This window comes from Eleutherodactylus coqui, chromosome 8 (assembly GCF_035609145.1).
Source record: "Eleutherodactylus coqui strain aEleCoq1 chromosome 8, aEleCoq1.hap1, whole genome shotgun sequence".
Lineage (NCBI taxonomy): Eukaryota > Metazoa > Chordata > Amphibia > Anura > Eleutherodactylidae > Eleutherodactylus > Eleutherodactylus coqui.
The window spans coordinates 12,878,866-12,906,187 of record NC_089844.1 but is presented as its reverse complement, the minus strand read 5'-3'; the positions used below and the strand labels follow the sequence as shown (position 1 = coordinate 12,906,187).

The 27,322-nt window shown below is 44.6% G+C and overlaps 1 protein-coding gene across 1 annotated transcript in view; it reads right to left on the bottom strand.

The window, feature by feature from the left end:
- ARHGAP15 (Rho GTPase activating protein 15) overlaps positions 1-27,322 on the bottom strand; it is a 730,617-nt gene that overhangs the window by 543,868 nt on the left and 159,427 nt on the right. Inside the window, exon 7 of the mRNA XM_066575178.1 lies at positions 26,342-26,431. Coding sequence (XP_066431275.1) covers positions 26,342-26,431 — 90 coding nt within the window. The remainder of the gene's footprint in view (positions 1-26,341; positions 26,432-27,322) is intronic.

Genomic DNA, 27,322 nt, shown 5'->3' with positions numbered 1-27,322 from the left:
AGCCTGCCCCCCCAGCTGTCGGCACCATTTAGAGATTCAAGGATTTGAATCAGCCCAATGTATGAGAAACTACATATTAGTATAATTATTTGTATTCTGATTCAAAAATATGCACACAAATATTAATTTCATTATTTCAATTACACTCGTCTATACTGCATTTTGGGGTGCTGAATACAAATCTGAGCTCCACATTCCCCCCAGCACCCAAAATAAGATAAGATATAAACATTTTTGTGGGGTTTCCTCTCTCTATATATTTTTATTTCCTTCTATGACAGAATCACCGACTGGGTTGATCAGGGAAATGCGGTGGATATAGTATATCTTGACTTTGGTAAAGCATTTGACAAAGTATCTCATACCATACTTATCGATGAAATGACCAAATCTGGGATTGACAAGACAACTGTTAGGTGGATTCACAACTGTCTGAGTGATTGTACTCAAAGAGTGGTCATAAATGTCTGCACATCCAAGTGGAAGAATGTATCAAGTGGGGACCACAAGGCTCTGTCCTAGGCCCAGTGTTGGTCAACATTGTTATAAATGATCTGGAGGAGGGAATTGATGAGAAACTGATCAAATTTGCAGACGACACAAAGCTATGAGGGATAGCTAACACTAGAGAAGAGAGAGGGAGGATTCAAAAAGATCTAGAAAAGCTTGCACAGTAGGCAGCGACTAACAGAATAGTATTTAACAAGGAGAAATGCAAAGTCCTACATCTGGGCAAGAAAAATGAAGAAAGCACATACAGAATGGGAGGAATTGGGCTAAGCAGCAGCACATGTGAAAAAGACTTGGGTATACTAATAGACCATAGACTGAACATGAGTCAACAATGTGATGCAGCAGCCAAAAAGGCAAACACAATTCTGGGATGTATTAAGAGAAGCATAGAGTCTAGATCACGTGAGGTCATTATCTTCCTCCACTCTTCCTTAGTCAGACCTCATCTGGAATACTGTATCCAGTTCTGGGCAACCCACTTTAAAAAAGACATAGACAAACTGGAGCAAGTTCAGAGAAGAGTTACTAAGATGGCGAGCGGTCTGCAAATCATGTCTTATGAGGAACAGTTAAAGGATCTGGGAATGTTTAGCAGAAGAGAAGGCTGAGAGGAGACTTAATAGCTGTCTACAAATATCTGAAGGGCTGTCACAGTGCAGAGGGATCAGCCCTATTCTCATCTGCACAAGGAAAGACTAGAAGCAATGGGATGAAACTGAAAGGGAGGAGACACAGATTAGATATTAGACAGTGGGGGGGATCAACAAGTGGAACAGGTTGCCACGGGAGGTGGGAGTTCTCCTTCAATGGAAGTGTTCAAACAAAGGCTGGACAGACATCTGTCTGGCATGATTTAGTAAATCCTGCACTGAGCAGGGAGTTGGACCCGTCGCGGATGGATCTTGTTCCTTCTGCTTGGCAGATGTGCTTAGCACGCTGGCAGCATGCCGTGTGCCTGCACCGTGTACACGTATTTTTAAACTCCTTATTTCCCGTGGTCCCGTGGCACAGATGCAGTGACAGCTCCGTCTGTATCGCTTAACCGGACGGCTTCCATTGGCTTCAATGGAAGCCGTGGGAGCCGTCCGTGCGGGAAACCCTCACAAAAATGGAGCATGCTGCGGTAGTTTTCCTGCATTTGCAATCCACACACCGTGGGAAAATAACATCCACAGGTATTTAATTACCTGCAGGTGCCCAATGATTCCCTATGGGACGCGGATCGCATGTGCAGGAGACCCGTGGGTTTTTTAAAATTCTATTGATGCCGTGGACATGAGGCCTTAAGACAGAATTTCTAGAAGAAGCTATTTTTTGCAGACTGGTGTTGTTAGTCAATTACTAATTAGGATTACATGAATATAAATAATATTTTTGAGTTTCTACAAAGACCCTCAAACTCGTTGTGCCAATCAAGATAGTAAGCTTTTAGGTTGCCTTTTCCAAATTGCCTTTTTATGTATAACTTCCTCTCTCCATTAAACAGGTTGTCCAGTTTAAAACCATTAATGTCTGTCCTTAGGCACTGAACTGACTTCTACAGGAAGCAGACAACTTCTTTTCCACTTCAGTGGCCAGACTTGTCTCTCCATTCACTTCAATGACAGCATTGTCTGCAATACCAAGTATTGGCCATTGCAGTTGTGATGGAGCTGTGCACAAAAGCACCAGCCAGCAAGCTGCTGATCCATAGGGGTCCCAGGCAGCAGACTACAGCTGATCTACTATTGATGACATATCCTACATATATGCCATCAATAGTTTACAAATGGTCCACCGCTCTAAGTCTTATGCTTATTAGCTGACCATCTAATGTATATGGAGGTGTCCAGCTGTACTCAATAGCCAATGTTGGGGGGTAAGAAGGTTCAGACATGTTGGATTTCGACATGCCATATCCTCTGCTCTTGAGTAAGATGCTGTACCCCACTGCTAGAGGAGGCTAACAGCAGCTTAGTCAACTATCTCTGTTGAGAACACAGGGATGCTCAACTGAGCCAAGCATGTTTGTTTATGGTGGGGTCCAAAGGAATGAGCACTTGGCTGATTGTTATCTAAGGTGTATAGCCAGGGGTTGTCCCCCTAAGAGGTTATCCTCTATCCACAGTATAGCAGATATCTAGTTGATTGGTGGGAGTCCAACCGCTGGGACATCTAGTGATCATAAGGGTCCTGAAGGTATATAGGAATGAGTGGTCATGTATGCACGACAGTGGTGACAGACAAAGGTGCAGGAGGTTTAATGTAACCAAAATAAACTTTTACTAAACAGCAAATATAGTAATTACAGTTCATCTCCCTCAGGAGGGTTAAATACTTCACGTTGTATAACAATTAGAGATGAGCGAGCATACTCGTCCGAGCTTGATGCTCGTTTGAGTATTAGGGTGCTCGAGATGCTCGTTACTCGAGACGAGCACCACGCGGTACTCGTCTCGATTAAACGAGCACTGACCATTGAATTCAATGGAGCCGGCAATACAGCCGGCTCCATTGAAAGCAATGGGCTGCCGGCGAGCGCGGGATGAATTGTCGGGAAGGGCTTAAATATATAAGCCCTTCCCTGCAATTCATCCAGAAATGTGTAAAAAATATATATATATATACTCACCTTGTCCCGGCAGAACGATGTTAGCCCATTGAATTCAATGGAGTCGGCAATACAGCCGGCTCCATTAAAAGCAATGTGCTGCCGGCGATCGCACAATGAATTGTCTGAAAGGGGTTAAATATATAAGCCCTTCCCTGCAATTCATCCAGAAATGTGTATATATATATATATATATATATATATATATATATATATACTCACCTGGTCCCCGCAGACGGAGTTCAGCGCGGCCAGCGGCAGTCCTCCTGAACTGCTCTGAACAGCTGTGAGTAGTATTCAGCAGCCGGGGATTTAAAATCCCCGCCTGCTGAATGAGCTGCCTCTGATTGATCACAGCCTGACCAATCAGAGGCAGATTCCACTCACACACCCATTCATGAATTTATGAATGGGTGTGTGACTGCTGCCTCTGATTGGCTCAGCGGGACCAATCAGATGAGAGGGATTTTAAATCCCCGGCTGCTGAATACTACTCACAGCTGTTCAGAGCAGTTCAGGAGGACTGCCGCTGGCCACGCTGAACTCCTTCTGCCGGGACTAGGTGAGTATATATATATTTTTTATTTTTACACATTTCTGGATGAATTGCAGTGAAGGGCTTATATATTTAACCCCTTCCCGACAATTCATCCCGCGATCGCCGGCAGCCCATTGCTTTCAATGGAGCCAGCTGTATTGCAGGCTCCATTGAATTCAATGGGCTAACATCGTTCTGCCGGGACAAGGTGAGTATATTTTTTTTTAATTTTTACACATTTCTGGATGAATTGCAGGGAAGGGCTTATATATTTAAGCCCTTCCCGACAATTCATCCCGCGCTCGCCGGCAGGCCATTGCTTTCAATGGAGCCGGCTGTATTGCCGGCTCCATTGAATTCAATGGCTAACATCGTTCTTCTCTGCCACAGCTGTTACAGCTGTGGCAGAGGAGAATGATCTTTATGCTGACAGTGTGGGGGGGGGGGGGGTCTCACTCTTTCCACTATTGTAGCTTAATAGTGGGACCTGGGAACTTGAGATGCAGCCCAACATGTAGCCCCTCGCCTGCCCTATCCGTTTCTGTGTCGTTCCCATCACTTTCTTGAATTTCCCAGGTTTTCACAAATGGAAACCTTAGCGAGCATCGGCGATATACAAAAATGCTCGAGTCGCCCATTGACTTCAATGGGGTTCGTTACTCAAAACGAACTCTCGAGCATCACTGAAAGTTCGACTCGAGTAACGAGCACCCGAGCATTTTGGTGCTCGCTCATCTCTAATAACAATTTAGAATACAGTTCCACTTCTCTCAGCAATAGTTTAACATTACGTCACACTATTTCTCAACAGAGAACAAATGGTAACCTGAGCAATTGTCCTAACTGTAGTTGGCCTTTGAGCAATGAACCTCTGTCAATACTCTTTAACTACCAGCACCCTCGGTACCACAGGTTTAATACTTCAAGGTACTGATAGGACAAATCTTAGCATGGTTGTGATATCACTGCACAGAAAGTTATCTTCATATATTAAAAAGCTATTCTTCTCTTATCTTAGCATAACAAAACCCATTGCAAAAGTTATACAAAGTGTAAATAAACCCCCCTGATAGCAGAGCCCACCATCATACCATGTCCTGAGTCAAGCTAAAGAAAAAAACATCTGTCGTCTCTACAACTGTGCTAACTGCCTGAAAGGAGAGTTCCTGCAGGCATTCAATGACTAGAGCATCTTTTGCTCTTTATCTCCTACTAATGTGCTCCTCAATCACTGTGGGGGGTTAACCCCTTTTGCATTCCCTAATATGGGGCTGGATCTTATGGGCTGAGACATGATAGCTGCATCACTGCCACATCATAGAGGGGGCAGGACACCTGTCATCCTCGCCCCCGTTGTGTCACTGGTAAGAGGTGGGGCTTAGAAATCAGATCAGCTGCTATGTCATTAGTGTAGGGAGCAGGAGATCCTTCTAAAATCTTACTTTGCCACTCCATTCCTATTATTAGGGAAGCTAAAGAGAGCCAAGTTCAAGTTCTCGGCTATCTCCAGCAGTCTCATCAGCCGTTCGCATGCATGACCATTGCTCTATTCATTTGCAGACCATTGTGACCCCATGTTCTCATGATTCATGGATGTTTCTGCAGTTGGACCCCTACCAATCAGCTAATTATCCCTTATTCTGTAGATTGCAGACAATTTTTTTAGGTGGGACAAACACTTTAAAGGGGGTGTCCAATTTTAAACTATTTATGGTCTATCCTCAGGAAAGGTCATCAATAGTGGATCGGCTCAGGATCAGGATCTCTGATCAGCTATTCACTGGACCCAACATTCCTGCACTGAACTGATTTCTGCAGGAAACAAATGGCTCCGTTCCCACTTCAGTGGTCAGGCTTGGTATTGAGGGCAAACTGGTATTGAAGAGAACAGGAACTTTGTAATACCAAGCCAGGCCACTGGAGAGGGATCGGAGCTGTCTGCTTCCTGCAGAAAGCAGCTCAGTGTATGAGTATACCCAAACAGCTGATCGGTGGGGGTCCTGAATGACGGATCTACTACTGATGACCGTCTTTTGTAGACCATCAAATTATTACTTTTCCCAGCAGATCTTGAAACCTATTTGTCTCTTCGGCATCTGTTTTAGTTATTTCTCCCGTGGCTGTTACATGGCGTGGAATATTCCTTCCCATCCACATGATATTAGCAGGTAGACTAGGAGAAAGTTTCAGGCAATCATCACCTTCACAGAACTTTGGATCTGTCTGGTTAACCTGCGAAGAGCTGATGTTAAATGAGGCATGGGGTGAGCGAGTCGCATCATACACAGGTAATGTGTGCAAGAGATTGTTTGATGCCACATAATTGCCTCCTAAATTAGGTTTATTGTCCTTAACTAACTGGATTATTTCCGGTGAGATGAGACATCGCTGTCAGAGATGTGTTACATTTATATATTCTCTGCACCGCAGAGCGAAGACTCACAAACAAAGAGATGCCGGGAAATTAGCATAAAAACTGCTCGCATTTAATCTAGAAGACTGGGAACTACAGATTGACTTATTTCATTTGTGCCGTTGAGTGACGCCGCGCCGTACCTGTATCCAGATCAGGCAGCCAGCCGGCCGTGTCACTCAGAGTGCTTCGAAATCAGATTGAGATGAGGGATTGTGCGCTAATCATGCCGGGTTATTACAGAGGGTCTTCCCATGTCAGACCCCAGAACTCCCTTTAACGACACCAAATACAGAAATCTGATATCAATGGAAGCGGAAACTCAAAAAGTTTTGTTGCACAACATTAAAAATATTCCCCCCCAGGGGTGTTACTGTGACCCCCTTTGTCACCGGACACACATGGAGCCTGGAATTCCTGCCACACATGTTGTATGGATCACGACTAACAGATGCAATGGCTTCTGGGATGCCGCAGATCATGGAGGGCGGTACGGGGGGTATGTAGACTCTAATCATACGGTGTAAGGTCCAGGGATTGTGGGGGACAAGGAAGAAGTCACTATCGTCACCACCGGCACGGCCGATCCATCTGTTTGGTAGTTGCCGCGGGTTCTGATTGGATTTCCTGTTCCGGCTGCAGCAGACGCCATATCTGTACCGTTCGGGTACGAAATCCCCGGGATTGTTTCCTCATGGAAGAAGAAGGGGACGGACATTTTCCCACGGGGTATAGCACCAAACACATTCACAGTTGCCCGTACGCCCCATGTAGACATGCGGGTCTCCACCCCCACACATTCTGACATCCTGAAAGGCTGTTTCATCACTAAACACCGAAGACTCCATGAAACCAGAGTTTTCCATTAGGGCCTACAGACTCCTGTAGAAAGAACGTCGCCGCACCCTGACGACTGGTTTCAGGTTGGGTAACAACTGCAATCAGTAGGGATAACATTGGCGCAGACTCTTCCACATGGTCAGCGGCGGGATGTATGATTCTCTGCATTTCCTGACGGCGATCTCTGAGGACATTGTGAAGCTTGCCCGGACGCTCCGCTGTCTCCACCCTTACTGGTGGACGGTTGGATGGTTTTCACTCACAGATACAACCTTTTTTCTGTACGACTTGTGCGCCTGCCGGGCGGATCTTCAGCAGCCTTATTTTGAAAATGATGTTGCACCCTAATAACAGAGCTTGTGCTCCGTTGGCCGTTTTTGGTTCCTCCCGGCAGCTCAAGGTGGCCCCATGTAGCACTATATAATTGGTATATGGAGTTTATGGACGACCATCTTCAGCTGCCGCAAGGAGCCAAAAATGGCAGCAGGCGCTTTTTATAGGCGCAACAGCAACACATCTAAGAAAACACCCAAACTAGAGACGCTCCGTCTGATAGAGGAGGGTCCTGAGTGGGGACCCCTATAGAGGGACTGTTCCAAGCAGACAGACCCTGTAATTAGCGCTGTAGAACAATGTGGATAGTTTTACAGTTTGTAGACGTCCTGAGATTCCAGGAGAACATTAGCCGGGAAGCAGGTGCCTTCAATTGCTTCTTCCCAGATCGATTCCCTCTCAGCCTGCACATTCCTGAGTAATGAGGGCCGCGTCCTGTTATGGAGCGTCACCCGCCAACATCCCCCGGTGGTCCCTGACTCCTACAGACCACATGAGAAGAACTTCAGAACTCGGCACATTCCAAGATGAAGCAAATGGATTTCAGGATCTCGCCGGCTTCCCGCATATTAGTGGAGCAAAACGTCTGTTTCGTCCTCAAAAACCGGACGTTTTGTCACCGTGCGCGGCTGCGTGTGGCGTCTGCCTTCGGTCCGTGCGTCCTTTTTCTTTACTCATCATGACATTTGTTTTTCTGCATCTATTTAAGGGTGTTTTTACGAATACTCCTTCCACAGTGCAGCGTGTCGGCGTATGAACGAGGTTTGAAGAAGTCCATAATGCGGTGTTGTGGGCGTGTCAGCGCACATTACTGTAATTCTTGCGCACGCGTGACACTCCCTTTTCATGGAATTTAATGGGTATCTACGCCTAATAAGGGTGAGCCGTCTTCTTTTTTCTGCTTTTTGGCGCTGTGTTGCACTTTTCCCCTTGTATATTGTCAAACCTACTGTGGACTTCTATGGCACTTTGGGGCTTAGAACAGCGCTCTAACACAAAGTTTCTAACGCCGCAATTTTCAAGCGCTGTCTGCTCTGTTTTGGCACTTTTTTAACGATGGGGTGCGTTAAAAAACATCAAGCGCTGTAACATGCGTTCAAAAATGGTAAGATGCCATGGTTTCGGATGCGGCGTCTTGTGAACGCATGTGTGAGCGGGACCTTATAGTGGCAATTTTACTCAATTTTTTTTATTAAGGGGGCGGGGGGCTCATAGCACTTTCTTCTAAGACACAGCTTGCTCTTGGTCGGGCATTTTTTCTGGTGTCTTCCCATAGAAAAAGGTGCTGTCAAAAAACGCCACCAAACCCACTCCGACGGCACGCAAATGTGATTTTTCTAGTTAGCCAATTAAGATCTCATTTCTAAAACACTTTTGCCTTTTTTGCTACAAGAACATTCGACTTGACACAATATTTTCCAGGAACAAATGTTTTCTCAGAGCTTTCCATCATTTCCCCAGCAGCCACAAGATGGCAGTAGTGTGCAGAGAGCGGCCGCCCCATGGAGCTAGCCGCAGCCGCTGCTCAGCATTTAACCTGATGGAGCCGCAGAAGGCTCCTTGGAAGAACATTCCTTGTAATAGGTGGAGTGCTGGGGTGCAGCGTCAGGTAAAGCCTGCATCCTCCCGCTAGCGACAGTCACTGTTATTTATTTGGCTGCGCTGATCTCGCGGCTGCCATCCTTGAGAGCATCGCCTCATATGCACATTAAGCATTAGCTGCACTTGTGCTCGATTTTCTGAAACAAAGAACTTGCCTGTGGCTCAAAATAAATATTTTTATTTCAGATGGACAAACAACATCTGCGGTTTGCGGAGCTCCGCTGTCAAAAGCTAAATGATTCGTATAATTCTACAAAAGGCACGTGTCCCGGTGCTGCGTGCACATGGGGCAGCCTGCGCTCTCGCTGACAGTTTTATAGGTCACAGCCAAAGAGAAACTTTACTGGAAGGAATCTTTCCTCCCGCAGTCTGCGAAGTATCAATATGGACGTATGAGACGCCATCTTTACCCCGACCATGTAGGAACGTGCGGCAAGGACAAAAAGTCTCTGCTTTGTAAAATGGGTACCAGGGCCAATGCTTGGAGTCAGTCCTGGGAAAAAATATATTCATTCTCTACCTCCCATTCATAAGAAGAAAAAGATATATCGTAGATTGCACCCATAGGCAGTCAGCCTGCATTCTGCTTGTGCTGAAAGCAGCAAGATGGCAACATACCTGTACCAGAACAGTTCAGTAAAAAAATACTGTACGAGAACTAAACTCAGTGCATAAATACAGCACCAGAACCAAGCTCAGTACATAAATACAGCACCAGAACCAAGCTCAGATTGTAAATGCAAGACCAAAATCAAGCTCACCTCATAGATATAGCACCAGAAGCAAGCTCATAACATAAATACATCACCAAAACAACATTCAGTGCATAAATACAGCACCAGAACCAAGCTCAGTAATATATACAGCACCAGAACTAAACTCAATAATATATACAGCACCAGAACCAAGCTCAGTGTCAGGAAACTGGGCTCTGGGCAAGTGGAAGTCCTTGATAACTACTCACAACCCCTGTTCCTACCTACTTGCCCCCCTGGGCTAGGCTCTAGGGTGACAACTGGGCGACAGTCCCTAGGCTCACTAGGGATGCGGGGCAGGAGTTAGATTAACAGACAGATACAAGACACAAACAAACACAAAAGTAGGTCAGGCAATCCGGGTCAGCAACAGGAGGGTACGCAGTACAAGGGGTCAGGCAAAGTCAGACAAAACCAAGGCACGCGAGTGTAGCAGAAGACCATACATACTGTACACTGGCAAGGTCTTCAGCAAAGTGACCAGTTTAAATGCTGTCAGAACTCCCTCCCCGGCAGCTGATTGGGGCGGAGAGTCTGACAGCAGGACCTAATCAGAGGGCGCTGGGAGAACCAGCCCCCGGAGCCTGCTACAGACAATCAGGGACGGAGCAGCATGGCCGGGTGTCATGGCAACAGGGACACGATGCGGAACAGAGCCGGCGGCCAGGAGAAGTCACCAAGACCGGGGTTCCCCTGCGCCGCACCCCCGCAGCCTGAGTGACAGGACTGGCGGTGTGGGCACGGAGACCCGGAGAGCCGCCGGTCGTGACACTCAGTAATATATACAGCACCAGACCCCAATTCAATATATAGATACAGCACTAGAACTGAGCTCAGTGCATAAATACAGCACCAGAACCATGCTCGGTAATATATGCAGCACCAGACCCCAACTCAATATATAGATACAGCACTAGAACTAAGCTCAGTGCATAAATACAGCACCAGAACCATGCTCGGTAATATATGCAGCACCAGAACCCAACTCAGTATATTAAAAAAAGTACCAGAACCAATGTCATAATGTAAATATAGCACCAGAACCAAACTCAGTATATACTGTATATACAACACTAGAACCAAGCTCATTACATAGATACAGCATGAAAACCAAGTTCAGTACATAAATACAGAGCCAGAACCAGACCATTAATTGCAGCACTAGAACTAAGCTCATAACATAAGTACATCACAAGCCAACATCAGTACCTAAATTCAATACCAGAACCAAGCTTATAACATAAATACAGCAGCAGAACTAAAACCATTGTGTTGCAGGGTGCTGATGGGCTGGCAGTGGCGCATCGGAGCATCAGAGGGGAGGAGCCAGAGCCAGGAGGAGGATGGATCGTGCAGCTGCACCAGATGCTGCTGCACAGAAGTAGAAGATTATCTGGTTGGGTGGACCTACTGGAGTGATTACCCGCAGCCTACATCTGCCTGGTGCCCCATCTACAAGCTGGTGGCTGGCACCCTGTGCGACCACACTGGTCACAAGTAGGTAAATCCGGCCATGTTTGTTTCATCCAAGGACGCCAACTGTCTGTAAATTCCTGGAGTTTCTGCAGGTTATAGGGAGGTACAGTAAATGCAGCCAATGTCTTTATATCGGTGCTCTTAACGGTAGACAGCATTCACTATAGAGACCCGTAAACAAAGGTTGCCCATTAAAAAAAAAAGAGGTTGGTAACCCTAGTTATGCCTCTGTGTATTAAAGGGTTGTGCCAAGAACAAAAGTTATACCTTCTCTAAAAGATCTGGGGTAACTTTCTGATTAGTGGAGGTCCGAATGCTGGGACACCCACCAATCTTGACAATGGGGATCCTGGTGGAGCCAACATGAACAAATAGACAGTCGTGCGTGAGCGCTGCAGCTCCATTTATTTGAATAGGAGCACTGGAGAAGGTCAAGTGCTTGAACTCCAGTATCTCTGGAGCTCCCATTGAAATAAATGGGGTTGCAGCAAGCATGTCTGACCGCTCCTCCATTCATGCACGGACCTTTTCTTGGGATTCATAGAGTCCCAGTAGTAGGATCCCCACCAATCAGAGAGTTATCCACTATCCTCACCCAAGCATTTGTGCTCCTTGGAGTCTTCAAACAGCTGATCGGTGGGAATCACGAGCGGTGGACTCCCACCAACCAAATATTGATGACCTATCCAGGGGGAAATGGCCATAATGCAGCTACAACACCTGGATCCCCTCAGAGGGGTTCATTGAGTGGACCTTAAATATAAGATTTTCAGGAAAATCCCTGGGGTGCTATTTCTGCCTACAAAGTTGCAGCAAAATCTGCATGACCAGCATTCCAGTCACTTCTGTGGGACTGATAGAGATAACCGGGTGCCATAGCTGAATGGAGCAGTGAGCTACTTCTACACTAAGTCTCCATTCCCTCTGGAAGCTCCGGGGAGCTCAGTTCTTGACATTACTGAGTAGGTGATCAAAGAATGAATTCAGAATTTAGGTGGTAACGTTGGGTCGATGCGCTTGGCTCTAATCATGATGCGGTGATCATATCGGTAATTTCTAATGCAAACATATGCTCATGTAAATGGGTTACCTACACAGAGATGTTTTAATACCTGAGTGGGTCCAGTGCACAGGTATTGAAACACGCCATCCACCCCATCCATCATCGGCCTGCTCCCCTCCAATACAAACATTTTTTGGCAAAGAAAACACTTATACTCACCTACTCCAGCAGACTGCACTCCTCTGGGGGACTTCCCCGTGGTCTACATTAGTTTTCAGGTCTAGCGGTCCATCTATGCACATGACTACTGTTGACAATCATTAGCCTCAATGAGTACTGAGACAAGTGATTGGCCTCAGTAAGGCTTAGACAGGCACCAGAAGTGGGCAGAGACCATGGGCCCGAAGCAGTGAGGACTCGGGTACAGTTCAAAGTAGTGCCACTACCAGGGGGTGCAGTTCAGATGCACTATTTGACCTGTGATTAAAGCAGCCCTGCACCTACAGAACATTCTAGAAATAGATTTGTGTCTTCTAGAAGAAATATGTTTTGGTTAAAAATGTCATGAGTGGGGTCCAAGAGACCACCATATAGCAAGTGATTATCCAGATTGGACAACCCATTTAATCCCTTCATGACCCAAGATGCACATTTACATCCTGGGCATGCAGGGTTTGTTTGGAGCAGGATCAGGTGCCGATCGAGCTTCCCACATGGCAGGTGCCGGCTGTCTTTGACATTTAATTTAATTCATGTAAATGACATATAAATGCCCCAATCGGTATTTGGGGGGCTGAATGCCCCCCCACAATGAGATTGTTAGGTGCCATTCGGTTGCTATGGCTGGCTGTGGCAGGCCTTGATGGACTGCCTGCGAGAACGTAGCATACAGCAATACAGTATTGCATTATAATCCTTAAAGGGGTTGTCCCGCGCCGAAACGGGTTTTTTTTTTTTTTCAACCCCCCCCCCCCCCCCCCCCCCGTTCGGCGCAAGACAACCCCGATGCAGGGACGTACAGAAAGCTTACCTTAATCCCCGCGCTCCGGTGACTTCTATACTTACCTGTGAAGATGGCCGCCGGGATCCTCTGCCTCCGTGGACCGCAGCTCTTCTGTGCGGTCCATTGCCGATTCCAGCCTCCTGATTGGCTGGAATCGGCACGTGACGGGGCGGAGCTACACGGAGCTACACGGAGCCCCATAGAGAACAGGAGAAGACCTGGACTGCGCAAGCGCAGCTAATTTGGCCATCGGAGGGCGAAAATTAGTCGGCACCATGGAGACGAGGACGCCAGCAACGGAGCAGGTAAGTATAAAACTTTTTATAACTTCTGTATGGCTCATAATTAATGCACAATGTACATTACAAAGTGCATTAATATGGCCATACAGAAGTGTATAGACCCACTTGCTGCCGCGGGACAACCCCTTTAAGCAATCAAAGGATCGCAAGATCAAGTCCCCTATGGCGACTAAAGAAAATGTACAAATGAGTTTAAAGAAGGCTTTTTTTAAATTATTAGAAGAAATAAAAAGCAGTAAAACTTAAAAAAAACTTTTTTTCATATTTATAATTAAAAAATGAACCCTCCCCCCTCCAAAAAACATATTTGGTATCACTGCATCCATAACAGTCGGATCCATCAAAGTAATGCATTATTGATCCTGTAAAGTGCACATCATGAGAAAATAAAACAATGCCAGAATTGCATTTTTGATCACCCCCCTCCGTGAAAAAAAATGGAATAAAAGGTGATCAAAAAGTCATATGTACTCCAAAATAGTACCAATAGAAACTATAGGACCTTCCACGAAAAAAGAGCCCTCACACAACTATATCAATGGAAAGATAAAATAGTTGTGGTGTGGCTTGATAGACTAACTGTCAGATCATGGTATACTGCAATACTATGGTATTGCATTATACTGTATCAGCAATCAAACAATCACAATTTCAAGTCCCGCATGGGAGCTAAAATAATGTAAAAATGAGTTTAAAAAAGTTTTATAAACAGTTAACGAAAAAATAAAAGGTAATAAAAGTTTTAAAAAGTTTTTCCAAAGAAAATTTTAGAAAAAGCAATCAAAAAGTCGTAAGTACTCCAAAAAGGTACCAATAGAAACTACAGGATGTTTCCAAAGGCATTTTGTTTTTTAAAAGTAGTACAGCAAAAGAAAAAAAAAAACCGAAACAAAAAAAAAAATATATATATATGTGTGTAAATAAATGTAATATCGTCGTGATCGAACTGACCCATAGAATAAAGTTATCATGTCATTTTTCCTTCAGTGTGTAAACTGTAAAAACAAGACTCCACCCCCGCCCCCGCCCCCCAAAGATGGCGGAATTGCCTTTTTTCCATTTCACTCCGCTTAGAAATTTTTCACATTTTTCAGTACATTACACAATGCCAATGAAAAATACAACTCGTCCTGCAAAAAACAACAAGCCCTCCGACAGATACAGTGATGGATAAAGCAAAGAATTGTGACTTTTGGAAAGTGGGAAGAAAAACCAAAAGTAAAAAATAAGGCAATGTTATTAAGGGATTAAAGGGGTGGTCTAGGACTATCATTTCAGATCAGTGGGGGGGGTCCAATTCTCACTACCCTTATCGATCAGCTGATTGAAGGGTGGGGCCTTCCAGGGAGCATTGCATTCCCTTTACTGTCCACCAGGCAGAGCCTGTAATTTTGGTAGTGTCTGTGCCTGTCATCACTGCTCGCAGCCGCTCAGTCTTCCTCAAGTGAAGGGGATTGAGCTGCGATGCCAGAAGTGTCGCAGTCCTTCAATTAGATGATCGGCAGGAGTGCAGATTTGGCCCCCCACTGATTTGATATTTATGGCCTATTCTTATAACAGCCCATCTATTCTGGAGAACCCCTCTAATGACTCGTCACACATGGGATCTCCAGACTGATGACAACAGTAAGTCCGTATCTTTCACAATGATGTGATATCATACAAGTGTTGCAGTTACAGCCTGTATAGGATGGGATGAGTAACATAAGATATCCTTCGCAGCCCAGGAGCATCTCTAATTTCATAGTTGCCTTTAGACCTGTCATTGAGGAGGTAAAGCCTCCGGTCCACACTGCTGCAGAGCTCTACAGAAATACTAATCTTCTCAGTGATAAATCATCCCATAGTGGTGCAATGAGTAAAGTGAGCCATCCATTACCGCTCATTAATGGCCAGTCAGCGAGTGAGAGTAATGAGCAATAATGGCTGCCACTTCATGGAGAACGCGCCATACTTTTCCTTAAAACTTGATTTATACCATGTGATTTACAGTCTAAGGGGAGAAATGGATAATACTATGGAAATGGGATGATTTATGTGATGGAGTCCATAGGAGCTTGCGTGAAAATGTCCATAATATTAAATAAGTGAATATCATAAGTTATGGAAGATCACTTGTCCATTGCCGTGACTGATAGCATTCCTCATTGTGACTATGGAGATCCCTCGGACTAGAAATATGTTGTTTTTTAGCTTACTATTGTATGTCATGTGCTAACGTTATGCCTAACGGGGTTGTCCAAGCTTGATTCTGGTATTGTACCGATGTACTGTGCTTGTTTCTGGGGCTGTGTTTATGTTATTATCATGGTGTGCTTCCACTACGGCTCACCTGCTCCTGCATTCACGAGACATTGCCACCATGCTACTGCTTCTTCCACTTCCCACTTCCTCAATCCTGCTCATAGGGTTCATGCACACTCCCACCTATTCACTTAAAGGGCCAGTGATCCCTCCCATTACTCGTCCCCCTCCTATCCTTTCCCTGCACTGCCTATATCAGGCATCCACACCCAAGGGTGAATGCTTAATCAACAGGTCTTCTACCATTGTGATAAAGCCTCAGTTTGTGTGTAATCCGGGTTCTGCATCTTGCCAGTTCTGACTATTCTGACTTTTATGCTCCTTGAGTTCGGCTCTGTATTTTCAACTCTGTTTCTGTCTGTTGCCTGCCCTGCCCTAAAGCTTGGGCCTGGTTTACACACCTGTGCTGCCAGCTCTGAATCAAGCCTGTCTCTCGACTACACACCTGCTAAGTAAGACCTTCAGGTACCGCACCTCAGCCATTGCAGCATCAGCAGCCACACAACTGGCACTGTCTGTATAATGGCTAAGGTACCCTGCAGGAAATCCAGTATCCTGCTTGGAGGCATTAAGTATAAAAAATGTGGTCCCCCAGTGCTGCCACCTCAATTAACCCACAGACAAACTGGTAGTTGACAAGGCAGATTCACAAGGGAAATTCTCTTCTTAACTTTTCCTGATAATTTCAACAGCAGTGAATAGCAGGAAGAGTCTCAGGCTTGCTTCAGCTCCTCGGGGGCGGTCTTTTGATGTCAATAATACTCAGCCACACAGGATAGGTCACTTAGTGCAAACTTCAGTGCAATACAATAATATTCTTCTCCCCCAGGAGAGGCACAATACTTGTTACACAGGTTGCACCATGTGGTGGTCCTGAGCGTGACGGTCTTGATAAAATCCCTTTCTCTTCAGCTGTTCACTGTTCCAGTTAGTGACCTACTTTCATCTCCATTGTCTCAGAAGCATGAGCTGCAGCCTCAATCACAGTCCTGACTTTTTCTCAACCCCTCAACTCTCTAAGACTTGCACTGGTCACAGTTTCTGTTCAACACTCTTTCGTATCCGAAGGAGATGATGCCCGCAGCTAGGCTGTACATCCAGAATGGCCCAGCTGTCGGCTAATGTAATGTATGTTCATTGGTTCAAGGTATTGGTCAAGCCATTCCATGGCAACAACATTATTGGAGTCTCGTATCTTCTGTATATATTTTCTTCCTTGGACTGGCCTGTATAACTGAATTAATGGCTTCTATCTATAGGATGCCTGGGAATAGACCAATGTTTGATGAAAGAGGAACCAAAAGATCACATTTCAGCCAGAAAATAGCTGGTACAACCTCTTGTTCATACAGCTATGGCCTGGGTTGATGGCAGTGGCAGATAGCAGCGTGATGTCCCTCTACCAGGATTCTGGCTGAGTTGGTCCGGATGTTAGTGGACCGGTGGACACTTGGCAGCTTTAGGGACCACTGTGTCAGCCAAGCCAGTAGGTACACTTAATTTAGTGCACAATTCTTCACTGTCTGGAGACATTTGATCTCTTTTCTTGACACTAAGAATTCCTCTATCTCTCTTTCTCCTATCCCTAGGTCAGCACACTGCACACTTTTCTTACTTATGGAATCAGGCTGCATCATGCGTCTTTACCACCACCGTAACCAACATGGCTACAAATTTAAAGAAACATGAATAGCTAAAAAAATAAAGCAATTGTAACTGTCGAAGTAGAATCACACTCTGGGTTACACTAGCCTTTTCTAGGTAATCGTGTCAGTTGCACACTCTCTTTAGTACAGCACTCGCCACAACCTGACTCACTTCTTGGCAGGAAGCTACATCTCTGCTGTATATAGACTAACCACAGACCTACAGGAGAATGCAGCATGGTCACACCTTTGAGCCCTCATGCCAACCACAGCGCCAACCACTGTTGGATTCCTCACCAATATGGCACCTGGGGCTGTTACTCTCTAGAACCATATTAGTTGGAATACCATTGGTAGGAATGGAAACTTTGCCTATAATACCAACCCAGGCCACTACAGTGCATGAACACACCATTTTAGCGAATAGCTGAATAGTGGGGTCCTGGGCAGAGGAACCCTGTTAATCTACATTTAATTATCTATTCTAAGGATACATCATTAATAGTTGACAACTGGACAATCCCTTTAAATTTTTTTGATTAATATCAAAATCATCAAAGACAGTTAACATAATTATACTAATGTTGTCAGAACCTCTACTTCTGTCTCGGTTCCAAATATGAACCCTCTCTGTGCCCATTACCTAATATCAGGGGCTGGCTGTTCAGCTCATTTTAATAACTAAGCCAGCCCCCTTCTCAGCCTCTGCATTGGCCATGACAGAGAGATTAGGTCATGGGCACAGAGAGGGTCCATAATGGAACTGGGACGGAAGTAGAGGTTTTGATTCCTCTGGTCCAGATAAATATTTTCTCTCTCTGGATAACCCCTCTAATGGGAGGGGCTATTTTCACAGGCAGCAGTCGGACAGATCTGCAGACACTGTGATAATTATCCCCACAGTCTCTGTCTTTCCAGAATGCTAGGCTTGCAACACACACCCTCCCTGATAATGGAATGCAAACAGCAGACCAACAGAAGAATGGGGAAGATCACATGAAAATCTGAACTTACAGACATGAAAGAGAATGCAAACAGCAGAAGATGAGCGGTAGAACCTGGGATATATTAGACAACTTGCTGAAAACTCAGTTATGTTTACAGGTGCCCCCTTTAAGAACCTTTTCTGTGATAAAACCCTTTTTAATAAATCCAGAGAACCCCTTCCCAGGATTTCTTTAAAAAAGTTAAATAGATTTTAAATGACGCTACTTGGATGGAGCTGCAGTACTGGACACATCCTGCAGACAAGAGTGGTGCTGCTTCAGAAAAAAAAATCATCCAACTTTTCTTGATGGCCAATCTAGAGTTCCTGTAGCACATGGCACTGCATACAATTCTAATTATTCTAATTAGTAACAAGCCTTCTATACATACGAAAAAAGTTAAAGAAAGAAACAAACCGCAGGAAAAAAAATGACAAAACAAAAGTAAAACATTGTTTTATGTCAATTAATATGATGTGTTACATTTAACCGACATCTAAACAACAAATATCTTCCTTCAAGGTATAAGTTCATTATGCCAAGATTGCTTCTTGGAGGACCGTGAGCGCTTTCTTACCACGGGCCAAATGTACAATAAGGTCAGATACAATGCAGGGATCTTCCCTGGTGACCTGTCAAATATATTGAATTCAGAAAGGCAAACAGCTGAGACAAGACCAAGTAGGCAAATAAAAAAAATCCATTGTAAGGAAGTTGATTTGCAGCGGCCATGGCTTCGGAAGGTTTAGGAAGCATGAAAGATTGAGCATCTAGGTTATTTTCTGCTAATCGGGTCACAGATGCTTCAATGGCCGTATTAACGAAGAACAAGGAGGTTTTCTTCATTGGTCTTTGCCTACACTTGATTGCCTATTAAGGAAGAGCAGTCAGTTGTTATTAAATATCCCCTGTTATTAATATTCTTATAGGTTTTTTCCCGTACCCTTGAAAGACATCAGTTGGAGTGGGGAACGGGGAGATTCATGGACAGCAGAGGAATCCCATGCAAGAACAATATACACCCCACTTGATCTTAAAGGGGTTGACCCACAAAAAAAATGTAGCATTTCTACAAGATAGGTGATAACTATCTAATCAGTGGGAGTCCAACTGCGCCCAAATGAATGGAGTAGTGGTCATGCATGTGCATTATGGCTCCAATCATCCCAATGGGACTGCTGGAAATAGCTGAGTACAAGTGTTCACACTTTAAATGCCCCAACAATAGAATGCCATGAAATTCATGGCTCATATGCAATCTAATGGATACGGGGCATTCCATTGGCAGAAGGCATTCTGAAAGCAGGCTTGTAGAAATCGGCTGTGTGGACCCCATGGACCTGCTGTCATAGATACAGTAGAGGAGGGCAGTGTATCTTCGAATCTAGCAAAACTATGACCATGGGTCTTGATGCTCACCATCATCACGGCCTTCTATGAAATAGACTCTGGAAGTGGAGGAGCCAAGGACAGTTATTATGTATTTTCTTTTTTAAATCTGGTTTGGGGTCTGAATTAATTTTAAGGGTCTGATCTAGAGTCTGGCTAATATTAGCATCTGGTCTGGCGTCTGACTAATTTTAGGGTTCTGATCTGAGTCTGGATAAGTTTAAGAGTCTGGTTTGAGGTCTAAGTGAGTTTAGAGGTGTGGTCTAATCTGAATAAATCTAGGGGTGCGGGATCTAAATTTAGAGGGTCTGGTCTCAATGAGTTTACTGGTCTGATCTGGGGTGTGAATGACTTTATAGGTCTGCTGTTGGGTCTGAAAGAGCTTACATGTCTGCTCTGAGGTCTGCATGCGTTTGCGTCTGTTCTGGGATCTGAATTTATTATAGGTGTCTGGTTTGAGATCTAAGTGGTTTAGAAGTGTGGTCTAATCTGAACGAGTTTACGAGTTTGGATTGAATGAATTTAGGGGTCTGATTCGGGGTGTGAATGACTTTAGAGGTCTGGTCTTGGGTTTAAAATAGTCTAGACGTCTAATCTGAGGCCTGAATAAGTTTACTTGTCTGCTCTTGGGTCTGAATTCACTCTAGGGGTCTGCTTTAAGGTCTGAATGACTTTATAGGTCTGTTTTAGGGTCTAAAGGGTTTAGCTGCTTAATTTGAGGTCTGAATGACTTTCGAGGTGTGACCTAAGGTTGGAATGACTTTAGGGGGTCTTAATTTTGAATTCTGGTCTGATGTATTTAGAAGTGTGGTCTGGCTTTGCCATTAGCAAGTAATAATAAATCTTGATGTAAAAAGTTTTACAAATTTGGTGAAATGTTAAAGGACATCTTTTGGCGTATCTTCAGCTACTAAGCCAGTGGCACAGGAAGAACCGAATGTGCTAAATAAACCTCCCTTGTCACTCAGCCTGCAGCAATAAATCCAAAATTAGCATTTGATTCTACCACACGCTGCATGTAGAGCCGTCCGATGGGCAGGTTATTACTAGCTTCCAATCAAAAGCCAGGGGGAAGGGTTAAGGATCAGATAATGAAGAAAGCCCAGGACCACATACTAGTTATAGACCACCAATGGGACGGTTCTAACCTAGTTTGCATATTTTGCATGGCATAACCAAATGCCACTTTCTGGGTTACTGCTGAAGAGTGAGTGACAAGGAAAGTATGTCCAGCCTGTCCTCCATGACTAGTGGTGAGCAAATTTTTGAAAAGTTTGGTTGAATTGGAACTTCACCAATACCCCTAAAATAAGTGAATAATGGGGCAGTCCTTTGTTAAAGTTGAACCTAAGACCCAAGTGTAGTAAGGCATCAGTATATATATTTATTTCCTTCCTTCCTTTTTTCCTCAACGGATGTATGCATCATATAATGGAAGGTGACTATTATGAGACATAAACCACACAAATACAGGAAGAACATACAAACTCTATGTGGAGGTTGTCCTTGCTCAGATGTGAGCCACAACTGCAAGGCAACAATGCTCACTTCGGTGCCACCATGCTGCTGCTCTCTCCCCTTTCCTCCTCCTCAGTAGAAGGCGCTAGAAGAAAGAAGAAGAGGAAGCAGGATGGCTCAGTGGTTAGTACTGTTGCCTTGCAGTCCTGGATTCAAAACTGACCAAGAACAGCATCCGTGAGACAGCCGTCCGGACTGGCATATGTTCATCCATGAGATGCATACTTTTTTGTCCAATTAACGGATGAAAATGTAGCGTTTCACGGATCTATTAGGCTATAATGGTTGAATATGACTATGTTTAGCCTAGCATGAGTGTCTATGTGTTTCTGTGGGATTGATATATGTAGCCTTTTATGTTTTTCTGTCTCGCAAAACTAAAAAAAGATGGAAATGTATACGTTTTTTTTAAATACTGCAGTCAATGAAAACTGTATGTAAATTCATGTCCGCATGTTAACATGCGCCTAAAGCATTCATTATGTGTGATCGGAAGGAAAAAAACGTTTACAGTGAAAAATGTATCAAAATATAAACAACACAAATGATTTAAAAACGTAAACTTAAAACGCACGCGTCGTTACACGTGTTTTTCATGTACGTTTTTACATACGTGAAATGTACATGTGGATGAGCCCCAATATGTTAGTGCTAAATAAATAAAGGTAATTATTATGAAACACGGAGAACATACAAACTCCATGCAGATGTTGTCCTTGGTTAGGATTGAACCCATGACCTTGGTGCCTCAAGCCCACAATGCCAACTGCTGAGCACCGCCATCGCCTTCTTTCTAGTGAGTTCGGCCATGCTGCACTGCTCAGGTTCACAACTAATTGAATTTTTAGTAAATTTCGACCCAAAACAGGGTTTGAGATGTTCGGTTCGCTCAACTCTATCCATGACATCTCCGGGATTTTAAAAAGAGAAGACGAGGTCTGATTTCTTTGTAGTCTCTGAAGAGGTAATCACAGGACAACAACCATCTCGTCTGCCGAGCGACTTTCCTTAACGCGGTTTTATTTCGTTATTACCACCATTTCTGTGTAAATGACAGTTAGGATTATTTAAGATTATATTGTAATCCTTTTAATCCTCAGCGCCTTAAATTTCAGCCTAAACACCAAAGTGCACTTAGCAAAAAAATGTTTCAAGCTATGTCATCTCCCCATAAATCGTCCCTTCAGCGCCGCCCGTGATGGAAAGCCTTAACCTTACTTGACGGCACCAAACAGACTTGTAATTGCGTTTAAAGGGAAAGTAATTGTTCCCGCTGTCTATTTTTCATCGGCTTGTTCTCCGCTTCACCTTAACATTTCTCCGTGCATGCTAATTTAAACAGAAAATAATAAGCAATACATCCTCGGCGTTATTAAACCAACAACTCTGCGGACGCGAATACATAATACCGGCCTAAGCACCTGCACACTGTCTCATTATATGGCCATAATTAATAACTCCCCTCCCATATAATGGATTTTAAATGTAAACATCGCTAACAGGTATAATTTCCGTCTCACTGATTCCTCTTATCCAAATTATTCAGTGGTCATTTTCCATATACAATCAATAATTCATGGTCTTAAATTGAAAACTCAGGCTAATTTCAACAAGGAAATTTTTACTGACATTTCTAAGAGAACACATCAGCCGGGCTAATTATTGCCTCGTTTCACTGTGTGGCCTTTCATTATACCGGAGGTAATGAAAAAAAGAAACACAACACAATGCCTCACTTCCATATTATCAGGCTTAAACGCCGGCTCCGCGCACCAGAAGGGACGTTGTTCTCTGTTTACTTTGACCTTTTCGTACTTGGGATCATCAAATGATTATTTGCTTCTTTTACATATTGTATAATATTGTCGTAATGTGCGAGAGGCAATCATAAAATAACAATGAAGAACCAATTAGCTAAGACAGCAATTATTTCACATTGCTATACACTTAAAGGGTTGGGCCCATCTGGAGAATGCGTTTACTCTAACCGAGGACTGGTGGTGATGAGCTGATCATCGAAGGTCATGTCAACTGTAACCCTCAGTGATCAGCTGTTAAAGGGGTAGTCCTAAGATTGACTTTTATCAATTAGCCATAAGTTAGAAGGCCCTTGTGGCCCGGATGAGGCCCTACAGGCTCAGGCTGTTTTCCGATAGCGAATGCCCCTGCGACAAGGTGGGAACTTGTAAAGGGCAACCATATGATGGAAATATCCTGTGTTTGTAAGGTTTTCTTTAAATTGTATTGTGCTTTAAGGTGTTGGATGCATGGGTACATAAAGGCAAGAAGGAGGGGCTCAAGAGAGCGTAATACTGTGTAAAACAACATTGCAAGAAATATAAAAGGTCCGGTGGGTTGAGGGTATGACTCAAGAAAGTAGTAGAGAGGAACAATGTGAGAGCTGTTACTATGAGGCTGGTCAGGGACCACGGGTGGCAGTGGCGCGGTTCACCGCGGTGTTCTGGGATGGTGTTGCGCCCACGTTCGGATCGGCGAACGGCGGCGCTGTGCTCCGGTGTGCGGGCGCGGTGTGTGGTGCGCGCGTGCCTGCTAGGTGAGGCGCACGCACTTTACCTCTGTGACTTATAGTGGCTGGCTGGGAGCGCCAACCAGCCGACTTGATTGGTCTCAGCCCAAGGGGCAGAGACTCCTGAATATAGCCTGGCAGCTACTGATAGCAGTTGCCAGTTATTGGTTCCGTTCCCTGTGTGTCTGACTTTGGTCCTGCTCCAGTGAAAGTTACCTTGTTTCAATCCAGCTCTGCCTGTGTTCTGTGGTTTTCTTGTCGTGTTGGTTTATTCTATCGGCCTAGCCTGTCGGTACTAGTAAGTCATCTGCATTGGTACGGCGGTTCCTCCCTGTCCTTGGAGGCCTGGACCTGTCCACCTTTGGGGCTTCCTCCAGGAAAGTAAATTGGCGTGGGTGATGGTCAGGGAGTCCCGCACCATGTGTACCTGTGAACCCTACTAGCACTGTAACAAGAACACTGTAGAATAGATGAGAGGACCAAGTTGGAGTTCCTGAGAGCTACCAGAAAAGGAACATTTTGGAAGAAGCTTTGATACCCCATAGTAGAATGCTTGGTAACAGAGACCATGCATTTACGGCAAGTCTTACAGCATCTGGAAGAAAACCCTATGGGGAGTCGGGTATTTTCCATTAGAGACTATTTGTTGTTGGTCAACTGAAGACCTTTGTTGATGCCAGTGATGCCTTCGTGCTGTGAGGTGCCCATGTCATTAATCAAATCTCCCTGAGGTTTACCCTGCCAGGGAGGGCTTTACATATGCTTGGCTGCAGCTCAATTTAATCTTCACATCACTGAGGAGGGCGTAGTGAGCCCACAATGAGGAGAAGAGGTGGACACAAGACCCTTGTTCTCAAGATCAGTGGGGTTCTCAGCAGTGAGATCCCCACCGGTCTGACTTTGAGCACCTATCCTATGGACAAGTGATAATAGTTAGCCTTGGAAATTTCCCTTAAAAAGGGGTTGTCCAATGGTAAAAACAATATATTTTTTAAAGAGCTGGGAGCGGCATGCAATGCAAAAAGTTACTTTCACCTTACAGATAACCACCAATCCAGTTGTGACTCTTTCTGCTGCTCCACTGATCCGGTTCTGACTTCCCTGCCGCTTTACGTTATCCTCTACAGTTGATCAAATGCCATCTAAAAACACAACCACTACAACCAGCCAGCCACAACACTGAGCCAATGTAAGGAAGAACAGAGACCCGTGGAGGTCTGGAATGAGTTGGAACCATATCGGTAAAGGATCAATAAGGTGAGTATGAATTCATTTTTCATTTTGTAGACTCACGGCTGTTTTTAAAAAAATATTTTTAAATCCCTTAGATTATGCTTTAAGATGTAGGCAAATGTCTACCGGTATGGCCACTGCAAGGCATTTGTGATATTATGTGCTGTCCATTCAAATGAGTTGGCAACCATGTGATACATGGAGCTATTAGAGTTGCAGAGTTGAAGTCGTTCTTACTTGGGGTCTTTCTACTCTGGCTTCTTGAGAGATGCCCTTAGTGGGAGATCACGCTTTATGATATTCAAATGCCCTAATTCAGACATATATATTTTTAATAATAGACCAGTAAACTCAGATGGTAACATCAATAGAGAACAAATTACCTGCTCAGACATTTGTAATAACATTTGAAGGGTCACACTGGCCTCACCTGATCTCCTGCAGCCGCCGTTTTGACGGTGCCCGATCTCCTGCTGCTCTCATCCTCCAACTCTAAGGATGACATCCGGTCATGGGGACAGCCAATTACTGGGTGTATGTAAATCAGGATCAGCTGATAATTGGATGTAGTGGTCACATGACCCTGTGAAGGCACATTATCAGCTGGAAGAAGAGTGCAGCGGGTGACCAGGCATCCCCAGAACAGCAGCTGCAGGGGATCGGGTGGGGTATGCCTTTTTTCATGTTTTTACCCAGGGCTGAGCAGGTTTCCATTACTTTTTTCCTCTCCAGGCCGCCCCTTTTAATTACAATACAATTTCTTGAATAGGACACTTGACTCCAACACAGAACAGTATGGAATAATGCGAAATTTCACAGGACCAGAAACAGAAGACCAAGCAAAGAAATGTATTCAAAGAGCAGTTAGATATAGCAGGTTACAGACGACCCCAGAATGGCTGCATTTATGGCCATAACAACTACACCTTCTGCACTTCTACTGAACCCAACTAAGATCACCGTATGAGGTTGAGGTAAGGACCTGTTCACATCTGCACTAGAGGTTACATTTGGAGCCTATGGCACAGATCCAGCAGGAAATCCTGGGAAAATGCCAGGAACTAGACAGACCCCATTACAGTCAATGGGGTTCAGCAGGTGCCGTTCCTGGCCCGGATTTCATCTTCCTCTTCTCATGACGGAACCAGAGAGCAGAATCCCTGAATGCAGATGTGAATCAAGCTTAACAGTTGGGGTCCTGTTGCCCCGAGTATACATGGACGGGGCTCCTTTATTATTAAGAAGAGACTATTTATGCGTTTCAGACCTGTGCCGAACCATTTTACGAGGCTCACACATTTTACCACATTTAATGACGATACAGTTAAGTAAATCTTATATGCAAAAAATTAGAGAAAACTTGGATTTACCTGGAATACATTTTTCCGGCTGGACTTCTCCTTTGTCCACTCAATCTGAGCCCCGCGTAAATCGATGTACTCTGATTTCGTGCCTGATTTCTATAAACATGAAAGCAGCTCCTGTTAGTTTGTTGCACATACATTTTATATCTAATACTTAATTACAATACGGGAATTATAAAAATAAGAAGAAAAACTGTTTAATTTCCTTCAAAATAGATCACACATTTCAGATGACCTTATATAAGCTGATAAGAGGAGTGGGGGAAGGGAAACCTCTTAGACCTCAACCGTCATGTTTCCAGCTCTGTGGCCTGACAAACACAGTAGAACTTCTGTACCCCCCGACTATACTCCATGGCTAATAACGTATTATAGAACTAGACAGGAAGGTGGATTTTTGTATAACTATGGGCTTTACGCACATACTCTATAGGAGGGGGGTCTCACCGTAGAGTCCCCTACTGATCTCGAGAATGGCGCTCCCGTATTTCCCGTCCCCCTCACTGCAGGGTTACTGCACCCCTGCAGTGAGGAAGAGATTGAATGGAGCGCTGGTCGAGCAAATGCGCTAACACTCCATTCACTTTCAATGGGGATGTGGAGATACACAAGCTTCACCCACTTGGGTGTTTGCATCAGCTTCATTGAAATGAATGGAGTATTGATCGCTCATGTTGGGCCAGAGCTCCACTCATTCATGTCACTTTGGGGAGAGTAGCGAACCCCGCAGTGACATGCAGAGGGGGACACAGGAATCCCATTCTTGAGATTAGCAGGGGTCTCAGCGCTGAGACTCCCACCAATCAGTAAGTTCTCCTCTTTCCTGTGAATATCTAGGGTACAAGTTGAAATCTTGGTACAACCCCTTTAATAGGGTGGAGAAGGGGTAGACATAACTTGAAGCTCCTGGTATCCAGCACTAAATCTGTGCGACTGTCTTCCACCTGTCACCCATAGGTTATTGTACTGCTTACCTGTGTGTAATGC